Source organism: Lampetra planeri, chromosome 5, assembly GCF_965212315.1.
Source record: "Lampetra planeri chromosome 5, kcLamPlan1.2.h2, whole genome shotgun sequence".
NCBI classification, from domain to species: domain Eukaryota; kingdom Metazoa; phylum Chordata; class Hyperoartia; order Petromyzontiformes; family Petromyzontidae; genus Lampetra; species Lampetra planeri.
Genome location: NC_136111.1, coordinates 14,183,084 through 14,210,041, shown reverse-complemented (window position 1 = coordinate 14,210,041; position 26,958 = coordinate 14,183,084). Strand labels below are relative to the sequence as shown.

At 46.8% G+C, this 26,958-nt stretch overlaps 1 protein-coding gene across 2 annotated transcripts in view; it reads right to left on the bottom strand.

The window, feature by feature from the left end:
- LOC144718954 (mast/stem cell growth factor receptor-related protein Kit-like) overlaps nt 1-23,542 on the bottom strand; it is a 40,471-nt gene extending 16,929 nt beyond the window's left edge. Inside the window, exons 1-12 of one of the 2 annotated variants that reach the window (XM_078594591.1) lie at nt 23,413-23,542; nt 22,528-22,646; nt 21,202-21,337; nt 19,645-19,781; nt 18,583-18,745; nt 15,220-15,382; nt 13,091-13,206; nt 11,005-11,122; nt 10,436-10,614; nt 9,547-9,677; nt 8,067-8,196; nt 5,668-5,775 (exon numbers count right to left, since the gene is read on the bottom strand). In XM_078594591.1, the coding sequence (XP_078450717.1) occupies nt 5,668-5,775; nt 8,067-8,196; nt 9,547-9,677; nt 10,436-10,614; nt 11,005-11,122; nt 13,091-13,206; nt 15,220-15,382; nt 18,583-18,745; nt 19,645-19,781; nt 21,202-21,337; nt 22,528-22,646; nt 23,413-23,521 (1,609 nt within the window). In that variant the 5' untranslated portion in view covers nt 23,522-23,542. Of the gene's footprint in view, nt 1-5,667; nt 5,776-8,066; nt 8,197-9,546; nt 9,678-10,435; nt 10,615-11,004; nt 11,123-13,090; nt 13,207-15,219; nt 15,383-18,582; nt 18,746-19,644; nt 19,782-21,201; nt 21,338-22,527; nt 22,647-23,412 lie in introns of those variants that run through there. The other variant, XM_078594592.1, reaches the window with a different exon arrangement.
- Nucleotides 23,543-26,958: the final 3,416 nt, after the last annotated feature.

The following is a 26,958-nucleotide window of genomic DNA, read 5'->3' as shown; positions in this document are numbered from 1 at the left end:
ACATCCACCGGCGGCACGTTTTCCCGACCATACATAAGGTAAAACGGCGAATATCCTGTAGCCGCATGAGGCGTCATCCTGTACGCCGAAAGCACCCCGGGGATGTGCAGATCCCAATCTGATTGTTGTTCACTCACGGTATGGCAAAGCATGGCAGACAATGTCCTGTTCAGCCGTTCAACCATACCATCCGTCTGCGGATGGTATGGGGATGTCCGTACTTTCTTAGTCCCAAGGCCCGCGCACACTTCCGCCAATAATTTAGAAGAGAAATTCCTGCCCTGGTCCGTGAGGAGTCTCTCAGGCGCCCCCTTATCCATAATATACCCAAACAAAAAAGCGTCGGTAATGGCCGCGGCCGACTGATCGGGCAACGGCCAGGCCATCGGCCAACGGGAGAGGTACTCAACCCCTACCAGCAAATATTTATTACCCCTCGCCGATGGTGGAAAGGGTCCCAATATGTCCAGTGCCACCAATTCATTGACTCGAGACACCTGAATCGACTGGAGAGGCGGCACGTAAGGATGTTTCGGCGGCTTACGTTGTGCACACGCAGGGCACGCGCGCACGTGCCCTACGACATCTGTCGCCATGCCGTGCCAAAAATAATGACGTTGCAACGTCAACAAGGTCTTCTGCACCCCTAAATGTAAGAGAGTGTCACAATGGAGGGTTCTAATCAACTCGAACCGCAAGGACGTTGGTACCACCAGGCGCCAACGTTCCTGGAACCCCTCCCGCCACATAAGCAGACCATCTCGGAGAGCGGTTTGCGGCCCCACAGCCGTACTCGGACTCCCATTGTCCTTAGCAGACCGCTTCCGCAAGGACACCAATGACTCATCCATCATCTGTTCCCGGATCCAGACAGACCGCGGCAGATTCAAAACCCCGTCAGCCGGTCCCGGTTCCATCGGAGTGTCCGACTTCTCGACGGCCAACGTGAGCGGCTGAGGGGGGTTTGGAATCGGCGAACACCTATGCGTCCCCGACTCACATTTACAAGGGGCGCGCCGCGGTAATCTGGAAAGCGCGTCAGCGTTCGCATGGCGCACTCCCTTCCGATGTTGAATTTGGAAGGAAAATTCCTGTAGCGTGTCCAACCAACGTGCCAACTGTCCGGATGGCTGGTCAATTTTAAGGGCATATTGCAAGGCCGCATGATCCGTACGCACAATAAAAGAACGACCGTAGAGGTATGGTCGAAATTGCCGTAGGAAAAAAACAACCGCCAATAGTTCTCTGCGAGTGACACAGTAGCGGGTTTCCGCAGGAGACAAGACTCGGCTACCATACGCCACGACACGCTCTACACCCCCTTTAGACTGTGATAACACCGCCCCAATACCTGTGTCACTCGCGTCCGTATCAAGAATGAATGGGTGATCGAAATCGGGATAATCCAATGTTGGGGCCGTGGCCAATAGATCACGCAGACTCCGAAAGGCCGCCTCCTCCGGCTGTCCCCAAACAAACTTCCGTCCTTTACCCGTAAGGAGATGCAAAGGCCTCGCAATCGTCGCAAAACCCGGCACGAATCTTCGGTAATACGAGGCAAATCCCAAAAACCGCCGAACATCCCCCACGGTGGCCGGAGTCGGCCAATCCCGGACGCACGCCGTCTTTTCCGGATCCGTGGACACTCCCTCAGCGCTCACAATGTGCCCCAAATAGCGGACGGACCGTTGCAGTAGGTGACATTTCTTTGGTTTGAATTTCAATTTGGCAGAACGCATCCTCGTGAACACTGTCTCCAGCCGCGTCAAATGTTCATCGAATGTGCGGCTGAAGACAATGATATCGTCCAAATATATAAGACATGTCTCCCACTGCAACCCCGTCAAAACGAGCTCCATCAATCTTTGAAATGTAGCAGGGGCCGCATTCAATCCCATCGGGAGACAGTTGAATTGAAATAACCCCTGCGGCGTACGGAATGCGGTTTTCTCCCGTGAGGACTCGTCAAGGGGAAGCTGCCAAAATCCCGAAGAGAGGTCCAGTGTGGAAAAGAACTTAGCCCCCGACAATGCGTCGAGGGAGTCATCCATACGCGGCAGGGGGTACGCATCTGCCACCGATATCTTATTCAATTTGCGGAAATCAACACAAAATCGCAATTTGCCATCCTTCTTCTTAACCAAGACGACTGGAGCGCCCCATGGGCTGTTAGATGGCGATATAATGTCCGCAGCCAACATGTCTTCCACTGCCCCCCATACGTGTTCTCGCTCCGCAGGACTCATCCGATGCGAATTTAATCGAATAGGGGCAGCATCGCCCGTCTCAATGTGATGGTAAAGCAAGGAAGTGCGGCCCAAATCCAAATCATCGGAGCTGAACACATCGGAATATGTCAACAACAATTTACGCAGCGCACCACGTTGCTCCATGGACAGGGAAGAATTTTCGTCACATAAATGAGCAACCCAACGATCATCCGAACTCCTTGGCTCGGAAACCCCAGCAACAACTCCCCGGCTATGTGGACAATCATGGGTCGCAAACGCCGTAGTGGCATGTGCCACAACCGTACCGGCCGGGACACGGACGTTTTCTCCCCCCGCATTAAGCACCTGTAAAAACGGTAATTGATCCGGCCGGACGATGGTCTGTGCCCCCACTAACGCCAACCCGGTTGTTATCGTGGCGGACGGTGACAACAAGACCCCTACTGCTCCTAGCCGATCAGGCAGGGGCTTCCGATACCGCAAGGGTATAAGCATCTGTGTACCAGGTGGGACGTCCACAGATGCGACGGACAGCGCCTGCACTTGTACGGCCGAAGCAGGTCGCCCCCAGGGCGACGGCAGAAACGAGATTTGACGGCCCCCCGGCAGTTCAATACAATTCTCATTGACTTTGATCAAAATGGGCATCTTAGCCAAAAAATCGGTGCCTAACAAACAAGGAACCGCCAAAGATCTCGATATCAACACAACACCCGAGGCCGACACATCCCCAATAGATATCTTAGCATCCACCTGACCCACGATACCCATGCTACCCCCGTTCGCAGCGACGCACGACCCATAAACCGGACGCACAGCCCCCGACGGAATGCCCAACAGATGGAAAATGACATCCGATATAATAGTCGCAGACGCCCCCGAGTCGACCAAAATGCGCACGTCCACCCCTTGTATGGACCCCGGTACAGTGGACGAACCCGTAGCGGCCGCGACAACTCTCCGTGCCAATTTGCGCCACTGCGTAACTGAATGACAAGGCCCCGTCGATGGCCTTTCTTTAACAACAACAATAGGATCGCGCAACACAGGTGGTGGGTGAGGTGGAAAGCCTTGCCGAGTGTCTGGTGCGTGCCGACATGCCTGTTTCGGAGGATCTTTAGCCGACTTGACCGGTGCCGAGGCCTCCTGCTGCGGCGGAGCCGGGAAGCGGGCCCAGCAGTCTCTGGCGTAGTGGCCCGTACGCCCGCAGCGGAAACATTCGGCCTCGTTGCGCCGAAGCGCAGGCCTCGCCTCCTGACGGCCCCGTTCTGGTAGCACCGCGCGCGGTCTCGGCCCGCCGCGTCCCGTCCATGGAGCGGAGGCGGCCGTCAGTTGTTGAGGGCCCCGGTCATCCGGAACATAGACGGCCTGCGCAGGGTTCCACCCCAGCGCATCCCCTTCTTTGACGGGCCCCCCCGTCCACGCCGTCACTTGTTTCCAGCGACGGAGGTTGAATTGCGCATCGAGACACTTAGCAGCCGTCCGGGAAGTTAGCTTCTCATGCCCACACACAGGCATGGGGATCCCTAGATCCCGAGACAGCTCCAACATTTTCCCTAATATGAGCGGCTCGAGCAGGTCCTGTGGCGTCTCAGGATAAGCTGCCATGGCCAGCTCCAGCACCGCACCCCTGAACGCCACGGGCGACTCCTCTGGTGCTCGTTGTCGTTGAGCGAATCGCCGATGCGCATCATCTGGTGGCTCATAAGCATCGGCCATTTCTTGAAAAACACCACATAAAGTTGCCTTCTTATCGGTCGTTATGGAACGGAAGAATCGGACAGATTCGTCGTCCAGGAGAGTCGGCAACACCTCCAAAGCCTCCGCATCGGTCCATCTTGCTGTGCGTACCGCCGCCAAGAAGCGGCAGGCGAACGCGCTCCAGTCCCCACCGACGGAAAATTCTTTAACCGTTGTAAGGTGGCGACTCCGACTCCTCTTCCCGCCGTCTTCCAATGGTGGTGGTTGTGATGGCAAATTCAAAATGGCGTCGGCCCGCGGCGTGGCCAAGATGGCGGTTTGGCGCCACGGAGCGCGCAAAATGGCGGCCTCTTGCCGCGTGGGCAATGGCGGCGGCAGGACAGGCAACGTGGCGGCCCGCGGAGCACCACTTGCATCATCCATCGTCCCTGGCGCAACGAGATGGCATAGATGCGCCAGGACGTCCTTAAGTGCCTCCAGTTGTACCGCCATCGCTTGCCATCGTTGATCCGCGTCTGATGATGTCGACGGACCCGCCACCGCGCCAACATCCTCCACTCCCGTTCCCGTGGTCGCCTCAGCCGGGCTCTCCTCCACCACCCCAACAGGATCCGTGGTTGGAGGGAGTTCGTCGTCGTCGGACGAAGAAGCCGATGCAGGCGCCGGATTAACTTTCTTCCTCACTTGTTTCGACATGCCGTTGCACTTCCGACACCAGTGTAATAGCCGACTGGACCACGATGTCTGGCTCAGTGTCCTTTATTATTCGGTTCGTGCTGTACACCCACACGGCTGTCTTTACTCTGTAGCTTCTCCACGGTGCTGACTCCAATGTCGGCCCGATCCACAACAGCAGCTCCGCTGCTGTTTCTCTCACACAGCCCCCCTTGGCTGTACTCGCTGCTGCTCTTCTCCCTCCGCAGCTCTGACAGCTTCTTGCTCTCTCTCTCTCTCTCCGCAGCTCCTCCTGGCAGCCACACCGCTGCCTCTAACAAGCAGCCCCCTCTCTCTCTCTCCCCGCAGCTCCTCCTGGCAGCCACACCGCTGCCTCTAACACGCAGCCCTCCTGGCTGTCTCCTCTGCAGCTGCACACCACTCCGCAGCTTCCTCTTATCTTCGGGGTTGGCTCCCGATGGCCGTCGGCGCCCCCCCTCTCCACACTCGCCCGCGTGGCCTCACTCTTTTCCGCTCACACCCCGACTGCCTTCCCCTTCCGGTTTACCCGCTTAAGGCCCCGAACCTTCCCCCCACGTCACATGACTCCACCCCCCGTGACGTCACATCCGGAAGGTCGCTTATGCCCGCATTACATATGTATGCGTCGTTAGTTGCTGACTGGGGCTTGAATAATTCTCTCCTCCCCTTCAACAGATCATGAACTACAATAATTCGTAGTTGAGATTGGATTAAATAATTTACTGTCCCCCCCCCCCCCCCCATTGTGATGAACGCAGTGGCCTCTAGTCGCATTAGGGGTCACGTGAACCCATCGCATACAGGACATACATACAAATTGAAAATAATTGATTCTTACATACACGATAATACTAATTATAATAATTATCATGAGCGTATAGAGCCAATTATAATGAATGCTGAACATCTTCCACATTGAGAGGACAAACATCCGTCCAGCCGCTGTGACAGGAAGGCCAATGTCGTATGTATGCATGCATGTTGAACTTCCTTCGCACCGCACGTAGCCAACCGTGCTAGTCGGAGTTGTCAAGGGCACCTTTCAGCATCTTGACGGCCACCTTCACGGGCTGCTCGTCCGACGCTTCCAGGCAGTGAATGTGGGCCTCTACGACCTGGCCAAATGCTCCCGAGCCCAGGGTCACACCTACTCATGACAGACATCACCAGACAGCATTAGGAAGTAACGTGTCACTAATATCAATAGGAATGTAAAGTTTCGATTTAAAGCTTTCGTGACTGCAGGGATTCATCTTCTTGGTTCTTTCGGTAAAGTCACGTAGAAGGGAAGTAATAAAATAATAAAAATAAAACATAATAAAACAATTCTCACGACGTTTCGGCCACAACGCAAGCAGCCATCCTCAGGCGAAGAGGATGGCTGCTTGCGTTGTGGCCGAAACGTCGTGAGAATTGTTTTATTATGTTTTATTTTTATTATTTTATTACTTCCCTTCTACGTGACTTTACCGAAAGAACCAAGAAGAGGAATGTAAAGATTATCCCCTCCTCCTTTGTCATTCCGTGAATGGTCAATCATTCAGGTTCACAAGCCGATTCCACAAGATTTGCTTTCATCTCATCTTAATCATCAGGTATGTGAGTATACAACTTGTTTTTTTTCTACCCTTGTTTTTACAGGTGTGGTCTCTCCTTTAGCCTGAATTTAACATTTGTATATAAGTTAACATGAGGTGCTAAATTATAATTAGAATATAATTTGTATTAGGAATGGCATGAAAGCTTCCTACTCCTAATCGTTATTGCTCAACTTATAAATGCTCATCAATAAAATATATTATAATGTGCAATACTAATTTATACAGACATTACTCTTATAGGATTGTCTCTTATAACGCGGCTTCCTAATAACTCCCTTTGTCCTGTGTGGCTCCAGCATATATGGCAGGAAGTAGGCGTGGTGTTCCCTGTAGTGGGTGTGTCTTTGCCCATATATGGTCTTGTGGAACCTGAATCGAGGTGTCTTTTGTATTGACTCTGCTCATAATCGATCCGACAGCTAAGTTCGAGTATTTATTCATCGAGAGTTAATCACTAGATAGATTAATTGCAGAACCATGGGTCGATTAAGCCCGTTGGTATATATAGCTTCCCACGAAACGTTTGTTTTACGGCAGATGGTGGGTCATCTTACACAGGCTCTCACCGAATGCACTGGTGAGTACATAACTACCCCAGTGAAGCTCTCATATCGGCCATAGGTAGATAGCGCTGTTGGTACGCATTTCCATTGGAACCATGTTATAATGATCTCCTAGAGCGCTGATTCGTATCACGCTCCATTTACCAAGAACGCATAATACAACCAACAGTAAATAGCAATAACTCGGTACTCAAGTACATCATCATCAACCTAGGGGTGGCCCTGGTATGGTCACTGAACTACCCCCCTATATAAACAGTTTTTTTTCCCTGGCAACCCACCCATCCACTCACCGTAATGAAAAATGAACTGTCCAATTAACTTATTAATTTGTCCAAGAAAAACATTGCAGAAGTAACAACATTACAACACACGTTTCCCACAAAAAGCTGATGACCATTTTTGTGACTGTATATATGCTGACCTTGACGTGCTCCATTGCAGCCAATAACCCAGTCAGTTCAAGACAAATGTTTTAACAGTCTACTCAACCACCTTAATTTTTTTCTCACAGCCGTATTAAGCTTTAAGGTGCTACAGGTTTCATAGCTGCTCGCATGTTGCCCATCGAGCATATTTATTCACCGTTCAATATTCTCTCAACGGCCGCCTCAAAGTTGTGTAGTGGTATAGTGCTGGCTGCTGGCGGAAAAGGGTAACTGTGGTGTACAGCAGTACACGTCAGCAGGCCACGATATATACGAGAGGGGAACATCTAGGGGAAAGGTCACAGAAGGGGCCCATCGGGAATCCCTGGGAACCCGCTAGTAGGTTCCAGAAGGGGGGCGTGGCCGGGGCGGAGCAAGGCCACGCTGGGAGTATAAGAGGGGGCCCTGAGCGGGAGAACGGGGCTGTTGCGGGAAGTGAAATCCCCGTCGTGCTGTTCAAGATCATTGTCGTCACCATCTCGTTGTCGTCTCCGTCTTCACCATCCCGCGGTGCTGTTATTCAGACAGGCTACCAACTGTTCTTACTAAGTAGTGCCGCCGACAATAGACGGTCTTAATTATAATAGTGTGCACCCATGTAGGGTGTGTATATATCCCGATGGTGCTTGGTTAATAAAGAAGTGCCTCCAAGTATTACTGTCTCCAATCTGCGTCACTACAGTTGTAAGATGCTGCTGCTGTTGTGGTGGATTTTCTTTTTCGACTTGTTCACTTACATTTTCGGATTTAAATATTTCATATTTCTATATCCTTTTACCCCCCACCCCCCCTGAAAAAGAACTTCTTAGCCATCGTGGGTATGTCACGTGGTACGCTGGCACACACCAAACTGGAGCGCATCTCTGGGAAGCTCCCAGCGGGGGTCGTACGACAGCTGGGCTGGGTCCAGAAAGGTGTAAGGGTTTCCTTCCGTACTCCCATCCACAATCTTCCAGCGGATCTCGTATCTCGGCCGCTGGAAAATATCGCGCAATTTTCACAACCAGCATTTCTCAGGCGGTAGAAGACAAGATCACTTTTCCTGCATTTATATTCTTTGGGTCTTTCGGTAAAGTCACGTAGATGGAACAATAAAATAATACAATAATAAAAATGGAAATAAAGTGAATAAAAAAATAATAAAAATATCACGACGTTTTGATCGCAACACAAGCAATCGTCATCAGGTGAAACTAGAGGGGGGAAAGCTGCTGAGGCAGGCTATTTTAAAGGTTTTAAATGGGTGTAGCCCAAGGGTCATAAACGCAGTGGGCGGGGCTAGTGATGTTAAAGTGTGTCAACGTAAGAGATTAGCATGGCAATGTAAACGGCGGCTTTGTTAGTGTGAACCTGTTAATGTTAAATCAGAGAGTCGAAAATAACTGCTAACAGCCAGTTATGACAAACTGTGAAACAGGGAGACATGCAAGGTAACATTCTCTTCGTCAATTGATTCACAGTGACATTAGACAATGCTTCTTCCAAAAGTCGAAATTGAAGAAACAAAAGATGCATTTTAATGGGGAAAACATTCACCATCTAACTTTTGCTATCGATGGAATCATCATAAAGGGAAAGGACCGACAGCAAATGTTAGAAGAACTGGACAAAATACTGCACATTGGGCTCAGGGTAAAGAGGAACAAGAGAAAGGTCATGCTCAACTAGCTCGCAAAGCAACGAGGATGTTTGTTGAAGCAACAAAACTGAAATATGTTTAGGCTGAGTTATAAGATAGATATTTGCACTCAGCACCAAAGTCTGGTTTCAGTTCAAACTTTGATCCCAAAACCTGATCTCTGAAAGCAATTGGAGATATTGGTTTTGAAAATATTTACGTGCACACTTAAGAGTGCATATGGGGTATGTGTGTTTATGTGAGTATATGTAAGTGTGTGTGTGGATGCACCTGTATATTAGGCTAATTGGCTTTGTAAAATATTTTCTAACATTAAGGACCATATCCATGCTTCTTTGCACAACTGAAAAGTGTGCAAAGTGTGGAGAGATACATCCTGGGAATTATCTAGAGAGATATACAAAGGATCACGTGGTTCGGAAATCAACAGCAAATTCGAGACATTGACTTAAATTCATGGGCCTTGAACAGGGCATATAAATAGCGGCAGTGGAATATCAACTAACACAGCGAACACACTTGGGAGACAACCACCACAGTGATGGATTGATGAGCTTAGCTGATGTGCAGGAAAAAAATGGATCATGGCCTCACAAGAACATGAGGGATTAATTTATTATGGCTATTAATTATGACGATGTATAGCCATGCGTGCTCATATATGTATGCACACATATACATGCCCACCTGTCTGTATTTGAAGGCGATCAGAGCAGACGCGACCAGCAGCACCACAGCTAGGCCCGAGGCGATCGACAACTCCAGCACTGAGCGCATTCCTGCCGCAGCTGGTGCCACAACTCCCTGAAATCTCCCCACTGATCGAGAGAAGGGCACCGACAGGGTAATCCATGGCATAGAGGGTGGGGCACAGGGAGGGTTCAAAAAGGATGGGACTAGAGAACCATAGAGAAGGGAAACTCCAGGGGAACACACGGGCCCAGACAGTGGTGGTAACGGAAAATATCGAGGACAAGGGGATGGAGTCCATATGGTAAGAGTGTGTGGGTTCAGATGAAACAGAAGGACAAGGGGGATTGCCACAAAGTGATACTCATTTCAACAACCCCAACCGGGATTAGAACTCGCAACCTTCTGATTGTGAGTCACTCCTACTCAGAATTAGATTTTGTTTAACCAAGTGTGAACTCAACAGCCCACCACAGTCTCATTTGCAAGAGTCACCAAAATGACAATAAGCAAAACAAAACAACTTACACCACTGAGGCACTGTGGTGAATGAAGCAGTGCCATTGGCTTGTAGAGGGGTTATCTGAACCAATTATATGAATCAAATTTTGTACGGCTGATATTGATGTAAAGCAACAACTAGAATTTTACATTCAAATGGTTGAGCCAGATGATTGCATCAGCGGAGTGCATCGCTATAATGATGCCTCCTTAACATTTGTGAGTTAGGCATCGAGTTGTTAAATGTCCCATGGTCTGTTCTGGGTGACCAGAGTTTTTACTTTCCATTTGTGCAATTCATATTCGCGTAACTTGACGCACGCCTCACGCTCTTAAACTGTATTGTTGAGCGCCTATAATCATCACCAGTGTCACGACTCCGTACCATGCAGAGCCACGGGTAGCGACGCGTTGGCCTCGCCCAGCTGGTTGTGCGCGTGGCACATAAGTGTAAGGTTGCCCGACAAAGAAGGTAGAGTCACTTGCGAACGAGCCACGGTGAGGCCTGCACGCTCGTGCCTCACATCTGCTTCCAGTGGAGAGGGACCGGTTCTGCCTGAACACCTGCACACCACGTGTGCATTCACGCACACACACACACTGAATAAACAACTCAACTTCCCCCCTGTTTCGCACGAAAACCATAATACACATAGGACAATTTTAGGGCAATCATCATAGATTACCGGTGGCCAACTGGTGTATCCCGAGCTGCGTGCGGCTCTTTAATCCACCACATACGGCTCTATTGAAGGGGCCATACTATCACAGTAGCAAACAATAATGAATGTCTCCCGTGTTGTACCGAAAACACTTGGCTCTTTGCAGAACTCATCGGTACTTTTTGGCCCTTGGTCTGTTACAGGTTGGCGACCCCTATCATATATGATCCAGTTGATGTTGTGGAGGTGATGATGACATTGTTATTAATCATGGTGTTGTTTATGGACCCACCCATTATTATGCAGGCCCTCACAGATGACCCAGGAGATGTTGGGGAGTGGATGACCCCATGCCGTACACTCGGCAGTGTTCTCCCCGACCACCTTGAGACTCACATCACGAGGACGCTCTGTCACAGACACCAAAAAACACTCTCCTTTAGTGAAATAAACCACCATATCCAGGTGCCTTTTGCTTGGTGCTTATATGGCACACATCATACAGAGTACTCATTTGAGGCTGAGCTGACCTAAGGGATGCTCAGGCAAGGTTCAAGTACCGGTTTCTACCGGCTTTGTGTATCAGGGCGAGGACGTGAACTTGGTTCTCTGAGACCGTGAGGCAGTATACATTCCACTGCACTGCTGCTCACTGCTTTTAAAATTCATGACACAAACACAACGCAGACAGCCACATAAACAGCAACATTGCTGCCTTGAGAAATTGGGTCTGAGCACTCAGCCCGCATCAACTGAATTCCTAAGTTAAATATTGTTTCCTATTACCATGAGATGAATTTTCCATCCACAACTCATGCAGAACAATGCATTATTCTGTATTTAGAGAATGGCACACACAAACAGATATCCCACAACTATTTGAAAGATCCAGTCAAGCGACATTTTTCTCTGCACACACTGCGGGGGTTGTTTTTCCATACTCTGCTATAGAGACATATTCATCGCAGTTAAGTAAACAAAATATTCCCACAACTTTGGCCAAAGTGAGAAACAAAATATGATGGTGTTGTTTCAGTGTCAAGAACAACGCGTACATTATCAAACCATGTTGGCATGTTTTACCACGAGCATGTGTGCTTAATGCAGACTTGCCTTGTGATGGGTGTCTATTTGGTTCTTTTCGGTTAAGTCACGTCTAAAAATAAAATAATAAATTAAAATAACATATTACGACGTTTCGATTGCAACACAAGCAATCATCATCAGGTATAAAAGAAATAGCAACAAAAATCTAACTAGAAAACTATAGACAGACATACAAGCAGACAGACATCACAACGGCACACAGAGAGAGGACACAAATCGGCACAAAGAGAGGGGTCGTTTCTGTGACGGTCCCTTAAATAGTTTTCTAGTTAGATTTTTGTTGCTATTTCTTTTATACCTGATGATGATTGCTTGTGTTGCAATCGAAACGTCGTAATATGTTATTTTAATTTATTATTTTATTTTTAGACGTGACTTAACCGAAAAAAAACCAAAGAATAATTCCTGCAGTCACGAAAGCTCCTAAATTAAGATTGTCTATTTGGTGTTTGAGCATCTTAATATCTGTATTCCAGCTGGAAAGGGCAAAGCCGAATTTTTTTTTTCATCATAGGGGTTTTGGTTAACTTTTTGGTGACCAGGGTTGGAACAAACACTAATTACACTTGAGAACCTGGCTTAATCACAGGCAGCTGAGACCCAAACTTAAACCCAGCATCTCACAGCAGTGACGGCTGTGTTTTGATCCCTAAAGTTATCTCTGAGTGTCTCACTCAGATGGACGAAAATTAGATAATGTATCTGAATGCAACTACATTTCAAGATGCTAGACAAATAGGAGGGCATGCACATTGAGGAGGCTTCGGTGTAGGAACTTTTCAAAGAATATTTTCAGATTACGCAACTGGAATCGACATAACAATCATTGCGCCCCCCCTACTGGGAACAATTGGCAGGGTCTTCCTGAAAATTTGTCACGAGATTCGGTGAGACTTTTCTGGGTAAGCCAGTGTAAATAAAAAAAAATGATATGCAGACACTTAACAGAAGAGATAAAGTCAAGCATGGGCATTAAACCTGGACTTGCTGACATTGATTGTGATGGTGGTGCTAGTGATGATGATGTTGCACGGTACAGTAGATGTCAATGATAATTCTGATGATGTGACAACTGTGGTAATTGAAATTAGTTTTTTTTTCTAATGGTGTTGCTATGAGATTAAAATTACGATGAAAATGATGGTTACGATGACCATGATGGTGGTGATAATGATAGCAAAGAGAATAGTGTAGGTAGTCACGATGATGTCTGTTCTCCTGACAATATTTGTGTTGATGTTCATGGTGGTGGTAATGGCCACTGGTATTACCGGTGACAAGTATTGGGAAGGAGATGTTGGCGTGCTCGTAGCGGTGACTGGCATAGAACGAGTAGATTCCAGACTGGGCCCCTCTGACGTCCCGCACCAGCAGAGACACCAAGCGCCTGTGTGTAATCATAAGAATCATGATGAACATCAGCATCCTCATCGACACTACCATCATCGATTTAAAGCTTTTGTGACTGCAGGGATTCATCTTCTTGGTTCTTTCGGTAAAGTCACGTAGAAGGGAAGTAATAAAATAATAAAAATAAAACATAATAAAATAATTCTCACGACGTTTCGGCCACAACGCAAGCAGCCGTCCTCAGGTGACATTCAGACGCTGTCTCCCCGACAGACCTGGTCTTCACCTGAGGACGGCTGCTTGCGTTGTGGCCGAAACGTCGTGAGAATGATTTTAATGTTTTATTTTTTATTATTTTATTACTTCCCTTCTACGTGACTTTACCGAAAGAACCAAGAAGATGACTACCATCATCATCATCATCGCTAACATCATGTGCTATAATCATGGGAATGTTTTCTCCATTCACATTTATGCCTTTATTTTTCCAATACAATTTTAGGAAAATATCTTATCTGACTCCCCATGTAATATGTATTTTGATACATCCTTCATGCAATATTAGTACAGCTGTTCAATTGTTCGAAATTGTTTGGAAACACAGTTGTAAAGCGAACAGCTCCTGAACTAAATAGCAAAACTGTGGACCTGGACTAAATTAGCAGACATTTATTAAATGTTTAAACATTAATGAAAGATCACAATAATTAAATCATGCATCAATTATTATTCTATTCAACAAGAGTGATACACCTGACTAGAACTGCAGGCCTATTAGGCTCTTATTGCACATGTACACATTGTTCACGAAGATCATTGGCAGATAATAACAAAAATGTCGTTGAAAATACACTCCGTTGGCAAGCAGGGTTTAGGAAATGTTTCTCTCCCATCAACCGGAAACTATTAATCAGATTCTGGAAATTACCAAAGATTTTCAAATAACATTGTGCCAAGCCTTCATAGACTGTGAAAAAGCATTGGACGAAAGCAAATGGATCGGAATCCAGATTCGGATTCGCTCCTTTCCTATTCACTACCATACACCGTAATTACACTGCCATTAAAATCACATTACCATATTCACCGGGAACAGCCTTAAATATCACCATCACAACCCAAACCATTACCATTACCACGATAAACATTGCTTTCACAATCATCATTACTACCATGATCACAATCACCACCATCAACAAAAACACCCGCCATTCGCCACTAAGTGGCGGTGACATCACCAGGGCAGGGCGCCTGTGCCAGACCAGGTCAGACCAGGTGCACTGAGGCCACGTGAAGTGTAATGGCTCGTTGACAGGTCACGGGACAGACCCAGGTGCCATGGGTTGACTGACTGAGATGACTGGCAGATGAACCCCCTGTGCCCCCTACTGTGCCAACTTGCTGCATTTTATCCATCTGGCGTTCTTCTAATTTTGAGCATCGCTCCTTTGCCCTTCGTTGTTGTTGGAGGGCGACTGCCTCAAACTGACCAGTAGCATCCTTTACGAGCCTCCTCCATGAGACTGATATTGATACCGCTAGTACCAGTCTTCGGCAAGTCCACTCAGCTCCACATCCTTCCATACCGCATTAGTCCATCTTTTCTCCAGCTCGTGTCGTACCCGTTTAGCCCCCTCTATCCAGCCAAACAGAAGCTGCTTGGGCTGGAGCCAGAACCGGTCAAAAGGACCTCCTGTATTATACAGAAATCCAGGCGGTACCAATCCATCTCCCAACAGAGGAGTGGCAGCCTCTAATCCGCAATGAGAATCCGAACATTCCACGTGGTTAATCGCAGTAGTCTCCTGTTCCTGGAGGAACCCCGAGAGGGGGGTTCAGTCTGGCTCTGCCAGTCACCACCATTACCACCATTTTCACAATCATCGTTATCACCATCATCACCAGTGCTATAATCATCACTACCACCATCATTGTCATCGCCAACATGTTGATGAAGATTAATGCAAAGGTTGTAGCGCTGATGTAGGTGATTCTAATGCAAGTCACATGGGGGCGACGCAGACAGGTGTGGCAGTCGTGGTTAGGTTACCCGTCCCCGCAATCCTCGCTCAGTGTCCGATTCATGTGCCTCCAAGCACAGGACGTGGGAGTGGGGTACGCGTCCATCTGCACCGCCAGAGAGACGTCCTCTCCAGGCGCCACCTCCGTCTTGTGGTCTTGACCCAATTGCGACAGTCTCAGAAAGCCTTTCTCTGAAAACGCCACCAGAGGCCACAGCAGCAGCATCCCGCTCACGTGTGCAGTAAGTTTAATACGTTTCAAGTGTTAAGTTAAGTTTGTTGAACCAGGTGAGAATTCAAGAGACAAGGATTGGTTCATTTGTGAGAGGAACCTGGGTCACCAAAATTGTCATTTATTAACTAATAAAAAAAATATTCTAGACTTGAAGTTTTCGTGACTGCAAGGATCCATACTCTTTGGTTATTTCGGTAAAGTCACGTAGGTAGAGAAAATACTTCAGCAATTGTTTTCGCTGTTGTTGTCCCAGCCTGATGACGGTCGCTTGTGTTGCGCCGGAAACGTCGTGTTTTGTTTCATTTTATTTTCTCTACCCCCGTGACTTTACCGAAAGAACCAAAGAGTAATAATAAAATTGCCTGGGGAGGGGCTTTGGTTTGAATTGGTACACTTATAATATGACTGACAGTAACACATTAACGTGGTATTTCGTAACAAAACAAATGTGCATTGATTACAATGTAAAATAGGTGTTTTGACTGGCAATGTGGTGGTTGAACACAGTACAGATGAGACAAGCGTGTCAGTGTGGTGACGGAGCGAGCCTATAACCACCGTCCTCGACTTACGAACACAATTATCTTCAAGAGACCCGTTCTTAAGTCAAACGGGTCGTAAGAACAATTTATTGAATTTAAATTCCCATGCGGTCAGTGTTATGAAATATGTTACGGATCAACAAAAAAGGGAAGCATTTTAAAACTAATAAATAAGAAGAAACATTGTAGATTTGCATGTAACACTATAATAACTGTATACAGTATTATATAAAAGACATGAAGACAGACACACACGGGGCACACACTGACGACAAAGATCCCCCGCGTAGCCTTAACAGACTGTTGGGGCAAGTGCTGTTAGCGAGCACCTATGAAGGCCGGCACGGAACACGAAGGGGTGGGTGGGCAGCAACAAGCCCGGCCGCCTTTGTCTCCCCAGTGGCGATGTTTACACACCGCATAAAATACTCATTTGAGGCTGAGTCGACCAAGGGGAGGCCCAGGATCCATTCAGATAATGGTAAATGGTGTTGGTCTTGAATCAAACTCGGGTCGCCAAGTTCGTAGCAGAGTGTGCTAACTATTGTACTACCGCTCCCCCACACACACATACGCACACACACTTTCACACACACAAGACAAAGATCCCCCATATAGCCTTAACAAACTGTAGGGGCAAGTGCTGTTTGCGAGCACCAATGAAGGCCGGCACGGCACATGAAGGGGTGGGTGGGAAGCACCACGCCCGGCCGCCTTTGTCTCCCCATTGGTGAAATTGACGCACCACACCAGGTACTCATTTGAGGCTCAGTCGACCTAGGGTGATTCCTAGGTCCAGTTCAGATAATCGTTACTGGGTGTTGGCCGTCAGCGGAAATCGAACTTGGGTCACCAGGTTCGTAGCGCAGCACGCTAACCGCTCCACCACCGCTCCCCACACACACACAGACACTCACTCCCAGCGCGAGGCTGACCCGCTGACTCATTACAATCTCGCAGAGGATCGCTGTGGAAGTGCGAGTTCGCGTTTTATGTCAATCTGTTAAATACATATTTATTTCATGGAAGCTGGTTTGTATGCCAGGGTGTTCGTAAGTCGATGATCGTAAGTCGATGACTGTCTGGATACATAATATAAATCCTGCAGGGGGCGTGGGTTAACCACGCCAATGCTGGAACTACAAATGGGACATTTGGTGAAAGGTGAGGGTCAGGCACGTGAGCGGGAGAAGAGACATTAGAGGATGAGGCGCGTGAGAGGGAGAGAGGAGAAACAACCACCACGCTGGAGCAGAACCGCGTGGTGGTCGTTCTGAAAACGAGTTCTCCAGCCAATGGCTGCAACCACTCGCCAGCTGAGCCGTTAAACCGAGCAAACACGGGAAATGCTGCTACAGTTGCTGAAGGACTGCACTCACGTTCAAGGAGTCAGTCACTCCAAGAAGAAGAAATTGCCGGCGAGGCCAAGCCTAGCTACTCCACTGCAAGTGCGTGAGCTAAGTCAGCGACTATGTGGCCAAACAGCATGACATTGACCGAGACTCCCAGGATCAGAATGGTCTGAGTACGGGCCAAGACAAAGGATCGGGAGCGAGGCCGAACGAGGGGGACCTCTGTCCTCTGAGTCCTCCTCGGGGGCCATCTCGAAGACAACGAGGGACCTCATGAAAGCAATCCCTGCGACACTGATCCTGCAGCATACTACGTCATTAGATCATTAAGACGGGACAATAAAGGAAAAGTATGTTTAACACGTCGGCTTTCGCGACCCATATCCATAAGAGGGGTTTTTTTCGGTTAGATCTCGTAAATATAAATGTGTCGTTAAACCCACCACCACCACAAGACACAGCCAGTTAGTAAGGTTTGTCACGTAAACAAAACATACCAATTTGTTACTAGTTCAGCACACCGGTGTGTTGGAGAGTAAACCCACGAACATTTACAATTAGAATAATTACAACCAGCCTCATCAGGCGACAGCCAGAGTTGTGGAGAAATTCTCCTGATTCGGTCTTAAATCGAGGGTGTCGTCACTTGTAAGCCAATCAGGTGCGAAGACCGGGGGGGTGGGGGGGGGGTTAATGCATTGGGTTATTAACAGTTACGCAACATAGGCAATGTATGTACATAACGGATGCACATTATGCATGCACGTGTACATTATAATACGCTTCCATAAGCGTATTATAATTGCTTGAAAGCGTATTATCAAAGAATATTCTGTTTAACTGCATGCCTATTCATACGTCGACGGCGATTAACTGTGAGCAGCCGATTTTTCTCACCCAAAAACGTCAGAACGTACATACATCATGTACAGGCATAATGCGCATACGTGGTGCACATACATTGTGTATGTTGATACATTACCCCCCCACTGGTCTTCGTGGTAGCGATAGAACAATGAGGAGGGGGCGTTTGACGATTAGTGAGTTTATGAATGGAAGGAATCAGTGAGTGCTGGATCATCAATTGGATACCACTACTCTGGATGCACATAGGAACCTGCTTCAATCTTACATTGTTGCCCCAATTAGAAAAACGGTGGTGCTGAGCTCAGTGCTCAGATGTGACCATCACAAGCTCGTCGAGCAACCGTTCCCTTGGGATTGCCATTTGGTGCATTGGCCATGACTGGCACTGGGCATTACCCAGGACTGTGAGCGTTGCTCCAAACTGGGCCTTGCCCAAGTGGCTTGATGCGATGCAGGTGAAATTGCCAGCCTGTCTCAGCTCAGTTTGCTCAGCCGAGACACGCAGCGTCTTGATGGCGTCCGTTGTATCGACATCGGAAGAATAGGTGTGGACAAAGAGCTGCACACACACACAAAACACATTTTCTCAAATTACAATTGTGTTTTTGGGGTAACGTCATGAAATGTATTCATTCAGAACTCTTGCAAAGCAGTGCATCAAAATGTGTATTTTAGAATGGCCTGCGGAAGCAGATATTGCAGAAATACTACTGAAATGCCTTCCAATAAAAAAATATTTTTTATTTATATACACTTCCCACATGAGGGCACACTTCCAACATGCCCTTCTATGGAAACAGTCAAACCAATATTCGTTAAATTCTCCGGACTGAAATTTAGTAATATTAAGTCATAGACAATTTTGCTTTGTCTATTTGTGCCGATTTTATTGGGCAAGCTAAACCCACAAACCCAGATTCATACCCAGTTAGCATTGACGACTCATTGAACTTACCCCTGAGCCACAAAGCCACCTTCTGAAACTTTTTGAAATTCATTACAATTTACTTTAAAAAATGCATTAGGTATGTATAATTTAGTTTAATTGTATATCGTGATAAACTTGTATAATGGATAGTAGATTAATTAAGTTCTATGTAATTCTTCAGGCCAACCACTTGAGGCCATTCTCTGACACGACAACGTGAAATGTTGCCACATGTAGTTTCATCTCTTTGCCTTGGTGCTATAATCCTGATACTATTGTGGGACTCGTATCTTTGGCTATTTAAAAAAATCCAAAATAAAAGTGGCTGGGTAGTTTAGGGTCACAGCAATGAATCACTGAGAGCCTGTGTTTGAATTCAGGTTTTCAGCCGTCTGTGATTAAAGCAGCTTCCTAAGCATCGTGATGGAGCTTCCTAATTATGACATGATGTCCGCAGAACAAATGTTAAATATTTTGCGAAATTCCAAACTTAACATTTTTTAAACAATATATATGAAAAAAACTCTTACCGCAGAGTTTGAAATGTTCCATTCGACATTAAATTTCATGTCTACATTGCGGCCAATGCACTCAGCCCAGAAGGGCTCCCCAACCAAGCGGAAAGGAGAGTTGAGTTTCACGAAGACCTTTGGAGCATGGCGAGGCACTGGACATACAACAAACACCACCATCAACATCACCAACCACAGGATTACCAATGAGAATAGGTTTTCCCCTTTTATTTCTGGCAACAAAACAGGTGTTAAGATGAACTTGCGTGACGATGCCCCTGGCAATGCATTGACCTTCTTTGACAGTATTAAATTATGATATAATAGGGGTTTCCCCTTTCTGGCAATAAAACAGTAGTGTTAAGATGTTAAAACACCAAACTGAAACCTTTGCAAGGAATCATGTCTGCATTAACCACATATACTGAAAATGCAAACGAAAAAACATGCTCTGACAGTATGTAAATTGTATTTGAAAGCTGTCTCAGGTGTGGACCAATTCGTTTCAAAGGCAATGCATATATTATCAGAGTATTTTTTTCATTCCGACCACAAGTATTGTGGTTAATGCAGACATGATTCCTTGTAAAAGGTTTCAGTTTGGTGTTTTAACATCTTAACACCTGTTTTGTTGCCAGAAAAAAGGGGAAAACCTTTTCTCATATTTTGGTACTGGCAAAGGAGGTCCCATGAAGGATCACCAATATTAAAAACTTTAACTTCGGTGTAATCTGTAGTCGTTACCCAGTTTAGACTCTTTGCTGATTACAAATATTACAGTTTTGGCAACATTAATAGAGAGGAAGTTAAAACCAATCCAAGATGAGACCGTGTCAAGTTAAGGTGGGAGAGTAGACAATGAAGTTGTGTAGATGCAATGGTGATATAGAACTTGGTGTTGGCCTTGAAGTGATGGTTTACATTTAAACTGGAAATGCTATTACCTAGAAAGAGGAGCTATAACGTCCGGAGGCTGATGATGGACACCATAGCACAGAGGAGAAGATAGTCTTTGTATGGAAATGTAGAAGGGGAATTTAGAGGGTACGAGCAGAACCAAGAGAAGTGCACCAGCGATACCTACATAGTTAAGGAGACGCTGAAAGGATGGAGGGGGCTATGAAATCAGACAAAGGGAAGTACATGGATTAAAAAATATACGCATGGTGAGGACATGCTTTTTAATGTTAAAATGTGGGCCTGGGCAAAACATGTCGCTAGAAGGGCTGATGGCATAATGATGGAGTGACAGCCAAGGGAGGAAATGTGCCCAACCAGGGAGAGGGAGAAACTATATAAGCGCAGGTGCCACGTGGATTGTTACTTTCAGGATAATGAAATATAGTCATGGCTTAGTGAGATCTACATTCAGCAGTGGACTGCTCATGGCTGATGATATTGTCGTAGTTTTTGCTCAGTTCCCCGATTGGGCCGTTGTGAGGCCCTGAGAGAGATGCTCTCAATGGTCAGACACGAACCCAGCATCTTTACAGTTCTGGTTCAGAGCTCTAACACTGCCATTGGGAGGCCACAGAGGCTGAGAGACACTTCATCTTATTGTTGATCGCATCTCACCTCTGTAGATGTCCAGTCGAATTGGCTTAGAGGTGTTTGTTCTCCCACCAAATTCTGCCTTGCAGACATACCAGCCACTGTCGTTTGGCGTTACATTACGGAGCGTAAAACCATCGCTGTCCGTTGGAATGTAGCTCTGCTGCATACACGCACAGAAACAAAAATCCTCTATGCAGTGAGTTGCGAGCAAGTCTAGTGAATGAAGGGGTCCATGTTCTCGCCAGACCCATGGCTGGCTGCCTGTGTATTCATCCCCAGTGATGATGTCTACACACAGCAGCAACTCATGACTGAGTTAACCTGGGCGACGGGTATAGTTAAGATATAAGGGTAACCAGATGTCTAGGTTGTAGTGCAGTTCACGAAATTGTACCACTGCTCCGTATGATGCATGGATTGTCTTGCCTCTCATGGTTTTTTTTGACCTCGCAATAATACAATGTAACATTATCGTCTCTCTGGTATATTGCTCCAAGAGGGGTTTTGGCCGTCGTAAAGCCACCCTACCCACCACTACCATTTCTGCGCACTCTCACCCACATCCACAACCCCCACCGTTACACACTCAAGCTGCCTCACTCAAATCAACTTGTCTTTAGCTCAACCCCTGACGCCTGCATATTTGGAGTTTACATGTTCTCCCCGTAGTCGCGTAGGCTTTTCTCCAATTCCTCTGGTTTTTTCCCCTACACGTTTAGAAACATAAGTTTAGAGTATTTGGATGTTATATCTTTCCACGTGATAAGCTCCTTCGTTGAGCTATCATTTGTGACCAGGTCGCTTCTGACAAAGAGCTGTATAGCTCAGTGGGCCTTACCTGCTAAAATAAAACATCGTTTAATTTCGAGTTGCCATGTCTCGTGGGGGAAAAAAAGCAGCACTGCCTGTAGAAATACACCCAGAACACGTTCAAGCCCCTGTCTAGAGTAAGGAGTGGGACGTGAAAAGTAAGAGTATGTGGCGTAAATAAGAGGCGGTGGAGCCTAAGGAGGAGGGGTTTGGGCCCAAAGAGGAGGGGTGGTTACTAAAGATGATGCCCAACTAAGTGACCTCCAATGAAAACATAGCCCCAAAACTGCAAACGAGTACCCGTACCCGGCCGGGTACGGGTACTCATTTGCGACCCTGGTGCGGCCGGGTACGGGTAAGGAATCAAAACCCGTTTGCGACCTCTGGCCGTAGATAGCCGACCCCCCGTGTAACTAGACAAATGAACGTTGATTCATCCTGCATGCTTTGCACTGATTCTGGTGGTGGGAGTTACGATATACCCACTGGCATCATTCATGAGCCTCGACAGACACGCAGGCACGCTTACTGTCTCACCAATTCGTCACGCTTCTCCAATCTCAGACCAGTGGAGCCACCGACGATGAGACACGGTAATTTGACGTCGGTTGCTTCTGGTTTCAGCAGTCGTTGAGAATTCGCAGTAATTCTGCCCTCTGTGGTGCGTTGGGGAAGGATGCACTCGTTAACAACAAGATCAACAACCCGTTTAAGCTAAATATTTTAAGTTGGAATCTACATAGCAATTATGTAGCTGCAAATCAAACGCAAAAATGCGTACAAAAGCAATGACTGTGCCCTTATGCATTACGCAAAAACGTGCATCGGTTCCTGGAGAACTGCACTGTGGTCCCTTTAGTCTGATTATAGCAATTATAATGAGTCCCTGCGGCAAACAAGATATTCGGAACCTCCTTTAAACGTCATGAAACTCAGTGAAGCTTTCTTGGGCAATTATGAAAACAGAATACAGCGCTAGGCAGTAAAGTACACTGCAAAGCAATGATATAATCAATATACAGGGGTGCTTCATAAATGTTCATCTCATGTTTACATTCCCAAGCCAATGGTAGGAATTCCACGTTTCTATGGTTTAGTCTATATTTTATTGATACCAAGGACATGATGGGATAATCTTTCACCCATTTACGTAAAGTATATGCAACGGTATCTTGGGTGTTTTTATTAACAGTTGCTGAGCTCAGGAACCAATGCCCAATACACAAAGTAGCCAGCAACAAACAGCGAAATCTGAGTTTGAATAGCTATGCACGCTACTGTGCATTGCGTATACATGTGTATATCTACAAAAGCATATATTGTGTAATGCTGTAGTCTTCACAATTCAGTTACCTTGACTAAACCCACACATCAGTAAACAACAACAACAACACAAAACAGACAGCCTTTAGAGCTACTCACCCATAGCAGCCAGTGCCACGGCCAGAACGAGCCAGATCACCAGCACAGGATTCATAATGGCCAAAATGCAGCATTCATCTGAAATTCTTGCTTCACTGGAATGGACCATAAGTGGTATGCTTCCCCCTTTGTCGTCCTAAACATATCCTGCCTTTCAGCCCCTCCCCGCATATCCCTCTTCCACCCAATCACCCTAACTGCCTTTGACCTTCTGTGCCCATGTCCCCTCCCCTCAGTCCCTAATTTCTCCTTTACCTCCCCCAACACAATTATCCGTACCCCATCTATCCCCCAAAACCCTCCGTCCACCATGCCATCTCACCCCTCCACCCGAACCCTCATCTTCCCTCTCAAAAAACTAAATTAATATCAGTCAAGCTAGTAAAACAAGTGAGTTTCTCCGTCAGACGGCATACTTACTTGGGATCTTCAGCAGGATCATTCCTCACTCAGGGTTTCGGTGCTTTGTGAGCAGGTAAACGAAACATTAAGTGGTTCATTGATTGAACTAAATGTTCACCCTCACACAACTGCGGGTGCATTAACCATTAGTGGGCGTGAACTATTCGAGATAATGCGAAGAATAGAATGTGTCGTGATCAAAATTTGCCGAATTCTCAGGAACGACTCGTAATTTAGTTATTGGTAAACACAGACCATGAATCGTACCCCACTACTGTAAACACCTGGCAGGACCCTCCTGAATAAGGTCTTGAGGCTTTCAAGGGTGAACAAGCGTAATCATAACACACACATCGAAGTATAAGACAAGACACACATTACACATGGACGTAGTCTACGTATGTCATGTATAAGGAGAGCCTGAAAGAGATGGGATCTGGCAGAATATCACACGCATATGTGGATCTGCATTTGTCGTCTGTGTCCATGTCCGTGTGTGAGTGTTGACTACATGAATTACATCCACCAGGTGTGGAATAGACTCTGATTCCATTGGGATCTCTGCATTTTAACTACTGTATGTATATATATAGAATGTGATAATTGAATCATTCTCACATCTCCCTTAAGTCGACATAGCCTGGTGTGGTGTGTAAACATCAGAAAATATGCGTGGTGCTCACCACCTTACACCTCAATTCGCTGCGCAGGACTTAATAGATGCTCGCTAACAGCACTCTCACCCGAAAAGCCCATAAGGCCATGGAGGGGATTTTGTCTGTTTCATGATATGCATGCGTCATCATAACTATCAGAAAGAAGCAGCGGTATCATCATTATCACCCTCTTAGTCAACAGCTTCATTATCCATCTGGAGTTGACATAAATGTGCAGCTCATCGTGTAGTGGGGAGATGTGTCCCTGCCATCGTCATAGGAAGGCATCATTCTTCCATTCAGATCTGTCAGTTGAGTTGAGTGTAAGGGGCTAAACGCTTCCTCGGTGGAACAGCCCGTCCGAAGAAGCTCAAACACAAAGATCCCCCCGTTTCGCCTATTACATGCAGACTGTCAGGGCAAGTGTTGTGAGTGCCAATGAAAGGCCGGCATGGTGCACAATGGAGTCGGTGATCAACCTCACGCCCAGCTTCTTCTGTCTCCTCAGTGCTGATGTTTACACACCGCACCAGCCACTCATTTAGGGCTGAGTCGACCTAGGAAAGACCCATAACCAGTTCAAACATTCGCCACTGTTTATGGGCGAGAATTGAACTTGGGTCCCTGGGTTCGGAGCACACTGTGCTAACCGCTGCAAAGACAAAGATCCCCCATATAGCCTTAACAGACTGTTGGGGCAAGTGCTCTGAGCGACCACCTATGAAGGCCAGCACAGCACACGAGGGGGTCGGTGGCCAGCACCACGCCCGACCGCCTTTATCTCCCTCGTGGCGAAGTTTTTACACATCGCACCAGGTAACTCATTTGAGGCTGCGTTGACTTAGGGGAGAACCAGGACCGGTTCAGATAATCGCCACTGGTGTTGGTGTGCGCCGCGAGCTGGAATCGAACTCGGGTCGCCGGATTCGTAGCGCTGCGCGCTCACCGCGACACTGCCGCAAACACGCGCGCACATATGTGTCGGTGTGTGCGTTTTTTCTCTTGAATTAAAGATTGGAGTCTGATCGACTAATCATGGGCGGGTGTTGTGGATGCTGTGGCAAGATTCACCTTGCCCCACCACTAAGCTCTGATTGGCTAGATAAATAAAATTGATCCATAATAGAGTTTTTTCGGGGTTATATCGCGTAAATATGAAGGTGTCGTTAAACCCACCACCACCCGATACAGTCAATCATTAAGGGTTGTCACGTCAACAAAACATGCCAATTCGCTATTAGTTCAGCACACCGGTGTGTTGTGGAGTAAGGGGCCGTCCATAAATGACGTCACGCACCTAGGGGAGGGGGGCGGTCAGACATTTGTGACGATGTGTGACGAGGGGGGGGGGGTGAGAAATGTGACGTCACGTAAAAATGCGCAACTTTAAATAAATATAGACAACACGTTCTACTTAATTAAATATACTTTTTGATAAATGTTTTCTCCTACAACATCAGAGTGCAGCGCCACATTAACTACGCACTACAATGACAATAGTTTAAAGCGATTTAAAGCATGTTTTATTTGGTGGGGGGGGGGCAGAGCTTTGTGACGTCATATTTGAGGGGGGGTCTGACTTTTTGTGACGCCGTGTGACGAGGGGGGGGGGGTCAAAAATCATCTAAAATCGCGTGACGTCATTTATGGACGGCCCCTAAACCCACAACATTTACAATTCGAGTACGACGTTTCGTCGGGAATTAAAACCAGCCTCATTCGGCGACAACCAGGGTTGTGGAGAAATCCTCCTGCTTTGTATTCATATTCTTAGGTTTTTTTCGGTAAAGTCACGTAGGCAAAACATTAAAATTAATCAAAGTAAAATAAAATAAAAATGACGTTTGGTCTTACATTTCAGGATAAATGTGATGTTGTCACTTCTGAGCCAAGCAGGTGGGAAGACCAGTAGAGGGTGGGTTAATGTATTTACATACATTATAAAGGATCTCTATTATTGGTTGGGTTATTTACAGTTAATCAACATAATGTATGTACATCACGCATGCACATTATGGATACACATGATGTATGTACGTTCTGCCATTTTTGTGTGCAAAAATCGCACTACCTGTTATTGGCTGCTCGCAGTTAAACACCATCGACGTATGGTGACCTTTATAGGCATGCAGTTAAACAGTGTATACCTTAATAATACGCTACCAAGCAGCACTAAGCCTGTAGCTATCAGAGCGGTTAAAATAACTTTTATATCTCTCAATTTCATTAAATTATCTAATTAGTTTTGGGCAGTAGTAAATAGTTTTGCACAAACTTCAACATTATCAAAATCGATTGAGTGCCCTTGTTGGCACGCATGTTACGGCATATTTCACATTTATTTATCTGGCTGTCGTCTGATGAGGCTGGTTGTAAAAGTGTGTAGTGGTATCGTGGAAGATTCCTATTTGGGTGCCGCGGTGGTATGCCTGGTATGAAGGAGGTTCGTGGGTTCGATCCCAAATCTGACGCCTGCTGTATATTTGGA